This window comes from Coffea arabica, chromosome 8e (genome assembly GCF_036785885.1).
Source record: "Coffea arabica cultivar ET-39 chromosome 8e, Coffea Arabica ET-39 HiFi, whole genome shotgun sequence".
NCBI lineage: Eukaryota > Viridiplantae > Streptophyta > Magnoliopsida > Gentianales > Rubiaceae > Coffea > Coffea arabica.
The window spans coordinates 2,736,147-2,748,978 of NC_092324.1; the positions used below are offsets into that span (position 1 = coordinate 2,736,147).

Consider the following 12,832-nt stretch of genomic DNA (forward strand, 5'->3'; position numbering starts at 1 on the left):
ATGATACTCATTGAATAACAATTTTTCTATCTATAAGTTGGTTTGCCGCCTAACCAAAAATGCTGACTCTGCCATTGGTCTTGATGCTTATAACACTAGTATATGCTGACAGACATATTATAACGATAATATGCCGAGGTTCAAATTTGCTGATGGTGTCTTTCTACCAAATAATATATGAAGGATATAAAAATTTTGGAGGCCCTTTGTACCAAAAACTTTATTTAGTCTTCAATTTAACTTTTGAAACTTAATGCATTCCAAAATTAGTCTCGCTCACTTCACATGATCCTTAAAAAAAAGGTTATTTTAGGAGTGAATGAAGGCAATTTAGAAGTAAATTTACGAATTCTCAATTTTGAATGAAATATTAGGTTCTTGAAGAACATTGACAAATGAAATACATTGTGGTAGGCCTTATTTGATAACTCAATTCAACATTTAAATTTAATAGATTCAAATCTTAATATATTTAGACGTGTTTGATATGAAAATTTGAACATTGAATTAATTAAGTGGCACTGAATTTCGTAGACAAAACTTGCTCTAAAAAATAAATGATAAACTATTCATTTATCACTTAATGTGATATATATTCAAATATATCAGATTTACAACTTAATAACTTAATAACTTAATGGATTCAAACTTCAAATTTCAAATTTCAGACTTCAGTTTTCAGACTTTAGTTTTCAAACTTCAATTTTATCAAACGCACCCTTAACAAGGCCAACATTGAATTTACTCTACAAGGATAAGAAACAAAAAGGATGATATACATAATATATTACAACACAAAATAACATAGCACGGTTGAGTAAATAAAAGGCAATTTAATTTTTTTTATCAACCTAAGGTAGACTAAGTGCTTAGGAAGTTGTCCGATGGTGTGTTTTGTTTGCTGACATGTCATTTGATGATTTGCTGAAAAGTGGTCGTTCTCCATGATTGTTGGCCTGTGGATTGCGTTTGTGAGCCACCGAGCCCTGGCTGAAAAAAATTAACTCCTTCAATGGAACCCTAGACCGGACTCATAGTGGTCATAATAATAATAATAATAGTAATGTTAGGCTTGTAGTGCTGATAGTAATACTCTGCTTCCCATTTTACCTAATGTCAGGTTTTTGGTGAGGTTAGAGTGTGTATTTGGGTCAATGTGACAACTCCTGTTTTACCTATTTACCCTTGTCTTACATGTTTATTTACTTTCTTTTTGTGGGTTGACTTTTTTTTTTTTTTTGTCAAAGTTTAGCTGTTGTTGGGTTATAGATGTCAAAACAATGCTTTGTCACTGTGTAACTTTTCAGCCATGCGTCCCTTCTTTGCCTCTTATACTTTCGAACGTTGTCCTCCGTACGTCTTTGGAAGCTGCTCCATACTTTCTGTCCTGGATTTTGCAGATGCTATCATGCTTTGTGGTTGGTTTATGCATCCGGTGATCATTTTCCCTCTTTCGTTCTGCTGTTTCAGCTATAAGGTTGGTTTGCTCTTTTTCCCTCTGCTTCGTTCTCTGTTCTTTTGGAGCTTTCATTTCTATTGACCAGCTTCAGGGTAATTATCTCCACCAGTTTTTCGCTTTTCGTTTTATATGCTGTTTACTGCTTCTCCTTATCACCTGTGGCAGCATTTGCTATTTTATTCGCTGACTTTGTTCCTTTTTCCCCTGTTTCCGTGCTGGTGAATGCTGATCCATGTATGCCGTTGCTATTGTGGTGAGCTCATTTTAAAACAAAAAAAATGGCTTTTCCAGCCTCTTTGTTTTCTTTCCAATATCTCATCTTTCTGTGCTTGTCATTTCCTCTTTTACAGCTTTATTTGATGTCCTTGTACTTGGGATTTTCTGGCATTCTCGTTCTTCCGAGGACGCTGCTATGGAGCTGATCTTCTGTTATGTGTTATGGCAGGAATTTGGTTGCAGGTCAGATGCTTGTTTCTTTGTTTTGCTTGGCTTTTTCCTCCTTCTGGCTGCATTAGTTGCCGGCTATTTCTTGCCTCCTTCCTGGTCATTTCATACTTTACTTATTTTCCCCAACATGCATGGCTTCTTCAGAATCTTCATGCTTTCTTTAGTATTTTTGCTTCGTACATTGTTTAAGCTTGCTTTACCGTTTTCGCTCGCTACATTTTTGTACTGTAGATGGTGTTCATGCATGTCTTCATCTTTTGATTGTTTAATTTCTTACATCAATTCACGTGTGTCGTGGTCTTCAGACTCTTCACTGGAAATCAGGAACTGCTCCACCAACTCTTACCCAATCCAATCTCCAGAGTCCAGACGTCCTCCTCACCCCTTTGTTTCTCCTTTTCCTTTTCTCAATCAATCAATCTTCTTCCTCTGCTCTTTTGCCCCTTTCTTCTTTTCTTCAACACAAGTCAAATCTCTTCTCTCCATCTCTCTGTGTTTTGTTTGTCTCTCAAGTCCACTGCTTTCTCCATTTTAATTTTGTTTATGCTGTTCCTGCCCCTTGATTAAATTTTCTTTTATTCTCTATTAAATTTTATTTGCTGTTCCAGACTTCCAGTTCATCTCAATCAGACTCTCAGGCAGACAGACACCCAATTAAAAAGTTTCGAGTTGTTTCACCTATTTGTTTCATTGTTCTCCCCTTGTGACCTTGAATCAATTTGGTGAAGGTTCAACCTTGCAGTGAGCTTGACATGGAAATGAAGTGCAAACTGATTTCAGAGTATATGACAAAGGTTACTTTTTTGTGTTGTATGATAACTTGCCTAAGCTTCTTTGGGTGATCTAAGGTTAGAGTAAATGGAATGCAAGAACTCTACTTATGCTTGTGATTATCCTTTTGACAAATTTCAACTTTATTTTTGGACGAAGCACTGCAATGTATTGGGGAAGAAAGTAAAGTTTTCCAGTTCTACTCTCAACATTTTTTGTTTGTTGACTATCTTCTTATGGATTGTGCCCTCAGCTTCATTACATAGTGGAGCTGAGTTTAGGCCATATATGACTTAAATGAATCTGAAAAAAAGAGGTCACTTGCTCGTTTGTATTAATTGTCTGAAACTTCTGCAAAATGTCACTTTAAAATAAAAAATTTATCTTCTGCAAAATGTCACTTGAGCTAAACTACTTCTTGGAAGGGATATAGGGTATATCTTTTAGGTTTATTAATTCTGTCTGCAAATTATTTAGCTGACTGTTCTGTTTTAATTTGTAGGTAATGAACATATTGAAAATGCTGTGCCAGTACATTGTGATGATGAGCAAAAGGTTGATTGATCATGAGACAACTTCCAAGGAGCTGCTACAATTGGGCTGGACTCCATACTTTGAACAAATTCTACATTGGAAGATTTTGTGAGCAATATTGTTCTTTGTTATAACCAAACCATGCAATCTTTAGCAAAAGTCCTTTTTTTTATAGTATTATAGGAGTCTTTTCTTTTGCCTACAGAACTGAGTTTAAAATTTATTCAGGCTGGTTTTACTTTATATTATAGGAGGATATTCTTGTTCTTGCAATGGCAAGACTTTTCCTTTGGGATTGTCCTCAACATTGTTGGACTTACGGTACTGATGAACGGTGCAGGTCATATTTTATGTTTCATAAGATGGATGTTCACTAGCCGCAGTTAATATTCAAATACTTACCAATACTTTCATTTACAGAGAGTTACGTTTATCAGGTAAACAAAATGCAACTCTCTCTCTCTCTCTCTCTCTCTCTCCCCTTAATATATGTGGCTTATATTCTGCATTTTGGTGTGTACATTAACTTGCAAATCCATACATTGTTGGTCCATTTACCTGTACAATAGATGCTCAGTGACTTCCTTATGTGTCCTAAATAAAATGTTAAGCTTCCTTACATAGTCCACTACCCCTTTTTAGAATGGAATACGGTAATACCAACAAATCTTTATGACATGAAAAAAATTCCGTTACTTTTTCCAGTACATGTGAATGTGCCTACTGCTTGGTACCTATAAATGTGAAAAGTTGTGACAGTAATTGTTCCAATTTTTTGCTACTATAAGTAATGTGTCAATTATGTACCTGAATAGCATAGTGAGAGCTGGCATTAACTTTAAAGTATGGGGAAGAAATCTTCTTTAGCGATGATAATAAGCACATAGGTATAATCATGTGTTGTGTAAATCAGCAAGTCAAGCTTAACTGAGAAGTTTCTACCTTAAAACATCATGCCAACTCTGATTACAAGGTTTTAGAGGATGCTTGATTTTCTTTTCTCAGATTTTCGGCTAGACAAGGTGGAAGGGCATGATAGCAGTCCTTTGGCTCGGTTCAGTTAATGTCAAGTGTCAACATGCTGCAAGATAACAATTAGTTTTCTCGATAAATAACTGATGCTGTTAAAAAGGATTTTAATTCCATAATATGTTTCATTCATGCTTCCTATTATCTTGATTTTGAATTTACAGTTGGATACTTTGAATGAGAAGCTACGTCAGTCACCAACTTATGGAGTTCAGCTTGGAGAAATAGAATCCTATGCAGTAAAACTGCAATTTAGAAGATCTTTATGTCAAGCTATTTTCAGGATTTAGGTTTCATTGTCCTTTTGGCACAGGTCTGCCAAACAGAGGAAAGAAGGGCAATAAGATCCTTGAAGATGTTAGAAGCTGACCCATTTAAACCACTTCTTATCCTACTTGAGCATCAAGGCCTTCTCATGGAGCGGTCTATATCTATTTCTGTTATGATTTTTGTAGTTTCCTTTATGTTCCCTCCGTGGGTTCTTAAACAGTATTCTGGAGGTTTTTAGAATCATAAAGGTTATATTGCCCCCTCCATTTTTTCAGGATAAGAGAAGAGCTTTGGTTTGGAGTAGAGTCCTGGAGTCTTGAAAGAAAACTATATGTTGTCATCCCTTGAGTGGAAGTGAGGTAAAATTAACAAGTGCATTCTATATTTTGACAAATAAAGTTTTGAGACATTTTCCTTTCCTTGTTTGACTAAACCATTGGCATCAGATTCTACATAGTGCAGATATCTGTTTAACACATGCATAAATTGGTAATCTATTGTATCTGATTTCTAAGCCTCCAATCACTTGTATATTGTTTATTAATTCCAAGGATTGTATTTCGATTTGGATCACGGATTTAACTGGAACTCTCTGTCCTATTGCAATGTCCTCTGAAGTCGAAAGGCTAACTCAGTTTTCAACTACTGAGCTCTAATGTTTGCAAATAGAAGTAATTATCAATTTTTTTTTTACAAAACAATTGTTTCCCTCTATTTTTTCAAAAGCTTATATTGCTTTCTCGCTTTATCCGCACTAGAACATGGATATAGCTCAGCATCTCCAGACTATTCTACATTGAAAGATGCTTATATGCTACATCAAGCCTTCTACTTCAAAGTCCAGGATGATGAAATGCGTAACTTATGAAATATACCACTTACTACACTACAAATGAAGCTCTCAACATTGACAACCTCAACATTAACAATCTCAACATTAATGATTGACAATCTACCTATTCTGTATTTTTACTCGAGCCTTCATGTATCAACAGTCTGCACTTATTACTTGTAATGTTTTTTACTTGTGCCTTTGATATGTTATTCATTATAATTTCCAATTTTGTCAATTCCTTGTTTCCAGTTTTTTATTCGCTTACTCAGCAACACCGGGCATGCCAGTCTTTGAAATCTACACCGCGTGGTGAGCACCTCCTAGTAAACTTACTAAAGGCATAAGATCAAATATTGCACCGGATGCATGCCCATATTACAAGGTTATTTTAGACGGAAATTCATGCGAATATGTGGTTTACTAGTTGACATCCATGGTCTCTTGGATTGAGAAAAGATTTGGGTTAAAACTTTGAATAATATTTTTCTGAACTTCAACATACAGAATTCATCCATTTTGTTGAAGTTTGAGGACAAAAACGCAAATTATGATAAATTAAACTCTAAGTACAATATCTAGTAAAAGTTCAGGGACCTAAAAGATAACTTGTCCTATTTTGAACTTAAATCAATAAGATAATTTGCTATGCAAATGATGTCACATCTCTAATTGTCTGATCTGATGAATAGCTTTCCATTATTTTTGTATTTTGATTGTTGCATCTTACCAAACATTGTAGGCATGTAAAGATACTTTTGTTAGATAATAAAGACCAGGACAATCATTTACAAGATTAATGACAAGACTTCATAGATATATTATTAGTTTAAACTCATGAAAGGTACAAGATTAATCATCTTAGTCGATTTGGAAGATCACACATCTTGAAGAAACCTTGTAATCTGTCTACGCAGTTACATTTGCAAAGGATTCTACAAACTTTTTAACAACATCACAAAGAATTTTCATTTTTGGAAGCTCATAAAATTCAATACCGTGATAACCTCCTTTATCAAACTTAGCCACCACTTCCACACCACTCTCTTCCAAGATTTTGGCAAGTTCAACTTGACGATCAGACAATGGATCACCTTCATAGCCAGCCACCAAAATCTTCCATCCTAGACCTTTAATCGCATCAAATTGGCCTAATTTGACGCTGAGCATCGGATTACAAAATTCGTGATCTCGATCAGCTCCAACGGGCAATGCTAGCTCCCACGTAATGTCAACAACAGCTTGTGGTAAAATCTTGTCATTAACCCCCCTCAGCTCTGATTCTGTCCTCTTGACGCCACCCAAAAATGGTTGATGCAAAATCACTCCTTTGATATTCAAAGGCTTAAGATCATCAACACATGAAGATGCAATCAAACAAACATGATAGGCAATGTTTCCTCCGGCGCTGTTGCCGAAGATGAAACTGTTTGATAAATCCGCATGTTGTGTCAACCATTCGTCTTGGGAATTCTTGATCCACTGCAGAACTTCCAAGCAATCTTCATAGGCTGCCGGCAGCCTATGCTCCGGAGCAAGACGATACTCGATGGTTAAGATCACTGCCGGAATATCAGCGGCAAAAATACTATAAATATCATCAAAAAAGGGGTGGGCTGCGCTGCACTTTATAAGTCCTCCACCATGGATATAAATCAGGAGAGGAAGTTTTTTGTCCGGGGAGGATTTAATTGGTTCTTTAGGTAGGAATACACGAACCCAGGTGTTTTTAGATGGGTTTACTGGGATGTCCTTGACAAGAAGAATAGGACTGCTATCGTAGGAGGAGACGGGGTTGATGGGATCAACGACTTCACGCGTGATGGAGCCATCAGGATTCCGGATGAAGCCCAGAGGGATGAAGCCCTGAGCACCATAGAGATCTTCAGGAGGATGGCTTGCTTCAACTTGTGCAATCTGATCAGCCATGGTTCAGTGCCTAGGGAATTAGATGTAATTGATGAAGATGATATATATTACCACAAAAAAAAAAAATAGAAGATCATATAGAATACATGAATGCTTTAATTGATCAATTATTCTATGATATCTGAGTAGGTAATATCCCAATATATAAAATACGAAAGCGCTAGGAAATAGCCAAAGTTTGAAGAATTGTAGCTATGAAGGTGCTCAAGTTTGAAGAATTGTACGTCATGAAAGTGCTAGGATAGAAGACTCCAAGATAAGACCTGATGGCCCATTCGATTTAATATTTTCCTAAGAGGAAGCAGATGCTTTAGTAGCAATGATCAATTGTATCATTGTGGACTAGGCGAGTCTTCAGATTTGACTAGGGAAATGCAATACTGGCATTGTGGGGTATGTCTGACGGCTGGAAATCGCGTTAGACGGTTCACATTCAAGTAAATGTGCAAATCCCTTTCATAGCGCAACAACACAGCAACTACGCAACTATTGGTCTCCAATATACCAATTCCTAGTTTTGCTTAATTATTGGTCTCCATCCAAAATACATCAATAATATATTCTGAACTCGTGGTTCGATTGTGGTGGATTGTATATGATAGGTTGCAATTTATTCATTTATTTTATTATTAATTTCCCTTATTACCTGACTTGATATGAATTAATTGCTGAATTCTACTCATTTTTCTTAATTTGTACTTATTTCAGGGAGTAGATCAAAACTACCGCAATTACTGCCATTTTGACAGTCATCGGAAAAGAAATTAAATAGAAGGCTTGGAAGGGCATTTTTGGAAGAAGGGACAAGAGCCCTTTTCGGTCATTTTGACTAAAGTGTTCTTCCGCCTAGTAGCCGCCGCACGGAGCATCAGGATATAAGAGGAAAATTGTGCAGAAGAAAGGGGGTTCGCAGCTTAGCATTAGTTTTGCCTTTTAGACGTTCTGATTAGAACCTTTTCCTGCGCATGGCAGGAACAAAAAGGAATTGTTTCTTTTGACTTTTCTTGGACTTCTTAGTAGCTTTGGTCTCCACGCATGTCAGGAGCAAAGAATTGGAGCCTACTTTCTTTGACTTTTCCTTCTTGTACCTTTTGAGTGGTTTTGCTCTACGGATGCTAAGAACGATGAAGAGCTTCACTTGTTACTTGTGACTTTTATTTTGCTCTCTGATTGTTCGACGAATTGCGGCTCTTGAAATGCAGACAATGGCCGTGACTTTTGCTGAAATTTCCCGCGGGCTTAGTTCATCCAATATGAGCTAATCCCCTCACTCTAGTCAAGAAACGACGGATGCTTTGAGTTACCTAAAAATTGTGAGATCGATTTAATTTAATCTGTCCCTTTTATTTATTGGTATTCGCATATTCCTTGATTGCAGTGCTTATGATTGTTCAATTAATTGGTTGTTTTGGATCCAGATAATTAATTGATTTGGTAATCTAATGTCAATTAGGGCATTAAATCTGTAATTGTTTAATTGTCCTGAAATAGTGACAACTGGCACGATTAGATTCGAGTCAGGGGGATACGCGGGCTAATCTGAAATAACCCTGTTAGTGTGTTATTTGGTTAGAATAGAGCTCCTCTAATACGTAAGGCAATTGGGGAATTGAATTCTACGGGCGTACCTATGATTATTTTTCAATTAGAACAGTGATTAACGGACGTACCTTGATCACCGACACAGTAAGGAGGGGTTGACTGCCATCGCTTGTTTGGTAGTTATAACCTATTTATTGATAAATAATTAGAATTGGCTTTGCATCGATGATCAATTAGGTGAACCATTGCTGAAGTTATTTCTTGGCTAGATCTTTAATTAATATTACCTTGATTTTGGTGAATTGCTATTTGATTTTTAGTTGCCTACTTTATTTTATTTTTAATTATTTCCTTGCTTTAATTGAGTTAGGCCTTTAATTATTGTTATTCTAAGTTCAGTGAATTGTGGTTTAATTTCTAGTTATTTATTTTTATTTTCTTATTTGAATTTATTTAGTTGTCGTCGTTCCTACAAAATCACTCCCCTGTGTTACTCTGGATTTCTTAAGAAACAAATATACCCAGTCCCTGTGGATATGACCCTACTTGCCCTGTCTACAAATTCATAATTATTTGTGAAAAGAAATAACCATTCCATTCGGGTATATCGGATCAAGCAAACTCTTCGGGAACAGGGTGAATCAAGTAACCCATTGCAAACCTAGAGTCCATGCTCCAGTACTTGGAATTGGGTTTTGGTCATTTTAACTGGCAATTAGGCTTAATTTTATTATTGCACAGGCTTCGACACCCCGTCAATTTTTGGCGCCGTTGCCGGGGACTGGCGTTATTATTTGTTTCTTTTTAAATTCATTTTTGTTCTGATTTTTTGATATTTTTCTAATGTATGCCTCGATCTTCTCGTACAGGTGATTTGATTTTTGACCCTGAACTAGAGAAGACTGCGCGTAGGACAAGAAAAGAGACCAGACAGCTCAGAGAGGAGCACTCTAGTGCTACATCTCAGAGACCTGAGTCAGAAATTGAACCAACAGATTCATTTGGCGACATTTCGAGTGACTCGGAGCAAGAACAAATCCCCATGGCTAATGCACGAACATTAAGGGAGTTGGCTGCTCCTGATTTAAATCAGCAGCCTCTATGCATTACTTTCCCCACTTTAAATGATAACACTCCATTTGAGTTAAAATCTGGTCTGATTCATCTTTTACCCTCTTTTCATGGTTTACCAGGTGAAGAGCCGTATAAGCATCTGCAGGAGTTTGATGTCGTGTGCAATAGTATGAAGCCCCCGGACATTACAGAAGAGCAGATAAAAATGAGGGCATTCCCCTTTTCCTTGAAGGATTCTGCAAAGGACTGGTTATACTACCTACCACCAGGTAGCATCACCACATGGAACCAGTTGAAGAAAAAATTTTTAGATAAATATTTTTCTGCGTCCAGGGCTGCAAGTCTGAGAAAAGAAATTTGCGAGATCAAGCAGCACCCAGGAGAGTCACTCTATGAGTATTGGGAATGGTTCAAGAAGTTGTGCAGAATGTGCCCCCAACACCAAATAAGTGAGCAGTTGCTCATGCAGTATTTTTATGAGGGGCTCCTTTTCAGAGACAGGAGCATAATTGATGCTGCAAGTGGAGGGGCACTGGTGAACAAAACCTCTCAGGAAGCACGGGAGTTAATAGAGAGGATGGCAGAGAATTCACAACAATTCAATTCGAGAGAGGACGTCCCAATACGTAAGGTAAATGAGGTAGAGACATACTCTATGCAGCAGCAGCAGCTAACTGAGTTGACCTCGTTTGTTAGGCAACTGGCTGTAGGGAATGCATCTCAAGCCAGGGTGTGCGGGATTTGCACTGGTATGGGTCACTCTGCAGACATGTGCCCAATGCTTCAGGAAGAAACTGCAGAACAGGTGAACATGGCTGGCCACGCGCCCGCGCCAAGAAAGCAGTACGACCCTTACTCAAGTACCTACAATCTCGGGTGGAGAGATCATCCCAACCTCAGTTACGGAGGAAATAGGCAGCCCAACTTTGCACCGAACAGGCAGTCTAATTTCGTGCCAAATAAGTAACCAGGGTACCAGCAGCAGTACCAACCCCGACCACCTCCGCCCCCAAGCTCTGGTCCATCTTTGGAGGAGATGATGAAACAAATGATGGCAAACAAATGATGGCAACCATTACGCAAAATCAGCAAAGGACGGAGGCAACCATTATGTAAAATCAGCAAAGGACGGACTCCCGAAATGCAGGACATAAGGAATCAGATAAGTCAAATGGCCACAACAATCAACCGTTTGGATTTCCAGAACCAAGGTAAATTGCCGTCTCAGCCTGAACTAAATCCGAAGAACGTGAGCGCAATGACCCTAAGGAGCGGGAAGGAAATTCAGGGGGTCTGAACCTGTGATCCCTAAGGATAAGGATGAGGAAAAGATCGAAAATGAGTTTGAGAGGGAGGACAGCAATGGTGCAGACCCAAAGGTACTTTCAGACCCAATAATTACAGTTAAAACTAACCCGCCTCCTTTTCCTAACAGGTTGAAAAAATCAAAGAAACAGGATAAGGAGAAGGAGATTTTGGAGGTTTTTCGCAAGGTTGAGATAAATATCCCCATGTTAGACGCGATCAAACAAGTACCAAAATATGCCAAATTCCTAAGGGACTTGTGTGTCAACTGAAAGAGGTTGAGGGGAGATGAGAGAGTCATTGTTGGGGAGAATGTGTCAGCAGTCCTGCAGAGAAAGCTTCCACCCAAGTGCGGGGACCCAGGTATGTTTACTATCCCTTGTAGGATAGGTAACACTGTGATTAGAAGGGCCATGTTGGATCTGGGAGCATCAATTAATGTCATGCCTAAATCTATATATGCTTCTCTAAAACTAGATCCATTAAAAGAAACTGAGATAATTATTCAATTAGCTGATCGAACCAATGCATACCCTGATGGGTTGGTTGAAGATGTGTTGGTGAAAGTTAATGATTTGGTGTTTCCATCTGATTTTTATGTACTTGATATGGATAATGATCACTCCCCCGTAGGGGTGGGCACGGGTCGGGTACCCGCCCCGAACGTCAAATGGCTGACCCGACCCTAACATGTCGGGTCACTATTTTTTTGACCCTAATCCGCTCCGCTTGCCCTCGGGTACCCGATCTTCGGATACCCGAAAAATAGGGGCGGGTCATAGGGTACCCGCCCCTATTAAAGAATGCAAATTCCTGTATGAATGCAAAGACAAAGACAATAGCAAAAACAAACAAATTTGCAATTTCATCTTAGAAGATGAACCTGCCGTACGTCCAGCCCAAGACAGAGACAAAGACAATAGCAGTATTCAAACTATTTAGTTCCACACCAAGCCATAAAGTTAGAAATACAACAAAATTTCCCAATTCCAGCTACAATCACCTTAACCTTCTACAACACATTAAGGAGTACAATCTTCAAGAATCATCAATCTTCAATATTAATAATAGAATGCTCCTCTGTCAAACCTAAAAAAAAAATTTCAAAAAATAAAAACAACCAAGAAACATATTAGCACAAGTTGAAGCTCAAATGAATAAGAAAATTTTGAATGCAATGATAACAAGATATGAATAGTATTACCCGATTCCATTTCCTCAAGCTCAGTTATACTTTCTTCCAAATCAATTGGTTGAATACCCTTGCGAAGCCAATCTTGTCCACAAATTATAGCCTCCACCATTCTTGGAGTTAAAGAGCTTCAGAAAGAATCCAACACACGGCCTCCCGTACTAAAAGCAGACTCCGAGGCAACAGTAGACACTGGAATAGCTAATACATCTCTAGCAATTGCAGCAAGAACTTGGAACCTATGAGCATTATTTTTCCACCAATCCAATATATGAAAGTTTGGACAGTGAAAATCTTCCTTCATTTCCATCAAATAGATGTCCAATTCCGTTTTATTGTGAGTGCTATCCAATGTATCAGCTTTTTGAGAATACTTTGCATGCATGTAATCTGATGCCCCTTTAACTGTAATTGTATCAACATCCATTTTATCCATTTCCCTAAACTG

At 37.9% G+C, this 12,832-nt stretch overlaps 2 protein-coding genes across 2 annotated transcripts; one reads left to right on the forward strand and one right to left on the reverse strand.

Moving 5' to 3' along the window:
• Positions 1-6,251: 6,251 nt before the first annotated feature.
• Positions 6,252-7,271, reverse strand: LOC113703826 (carboxylesterase 1-like). Its single transcript, XM_027225306.1, has one exon. It carries the CDS (start codon positions 7,269-7,271, stop codon positions 6,252-6,254), a length of 1,020 nt encoding a protein of 339 aa, XP_027081107.1.
• Positions 7,272-7,465: 194 nt separating this feature from the next.
• Positions 7,466-11,881, forward strand: LOC113703831 (uncharacterized). Its single transcript, XM_072061871.1, has 5 exons — positions 7,466-7,491; positions 8,244-8,308; positions 9,683-10,850; positions 11,323-11,380; positions 11,468-11,881. The coding sequence occupies exons 1-5, from the start codon at positions 7,466-7,468 to the stop codon at positions 11,879-11,881; spliced, it is 1,731 nt and encodes a 576-aa protein (XP_071917972.1).
• Positions 11,882-12,832: the final 951 nt, after the last annotated feature.

What these genes read in the sequence shown, in the direction of transcription:
- LOC113703831 (XM_072061871.1), top strand. Translation starts at nt 7,466, where the DNA reads ATGAAGGTGCTCAAGTTTGAAGAATT. An exon ending in GTGCTCAAGTTTGAAGAATT is followed by an intron (nt 7,492 to 8,243) that starts GTACGTCATGAA and finishes TGCGCATGGCAG; the next exon opens with GAACAAAAAGGAATTGTTTC. An exon ending in TCTAATTTCGTGCCAAATAA is followed by an intron (nt 10,851 to 11,322) that starts GTAACCAGGGTA and finishes TTTTCCTAACAG; the next exon opens with GTTGAAAAAATCAAAGAAAC.
- LOC113703826 (XM_027225306.1), bottom strand. Translation starts at nt 7,271, where the DNA reads ATGGCTGATCAGATTGCACAAGTTGAAGCAAGCCATCCTCCTGAAGAT.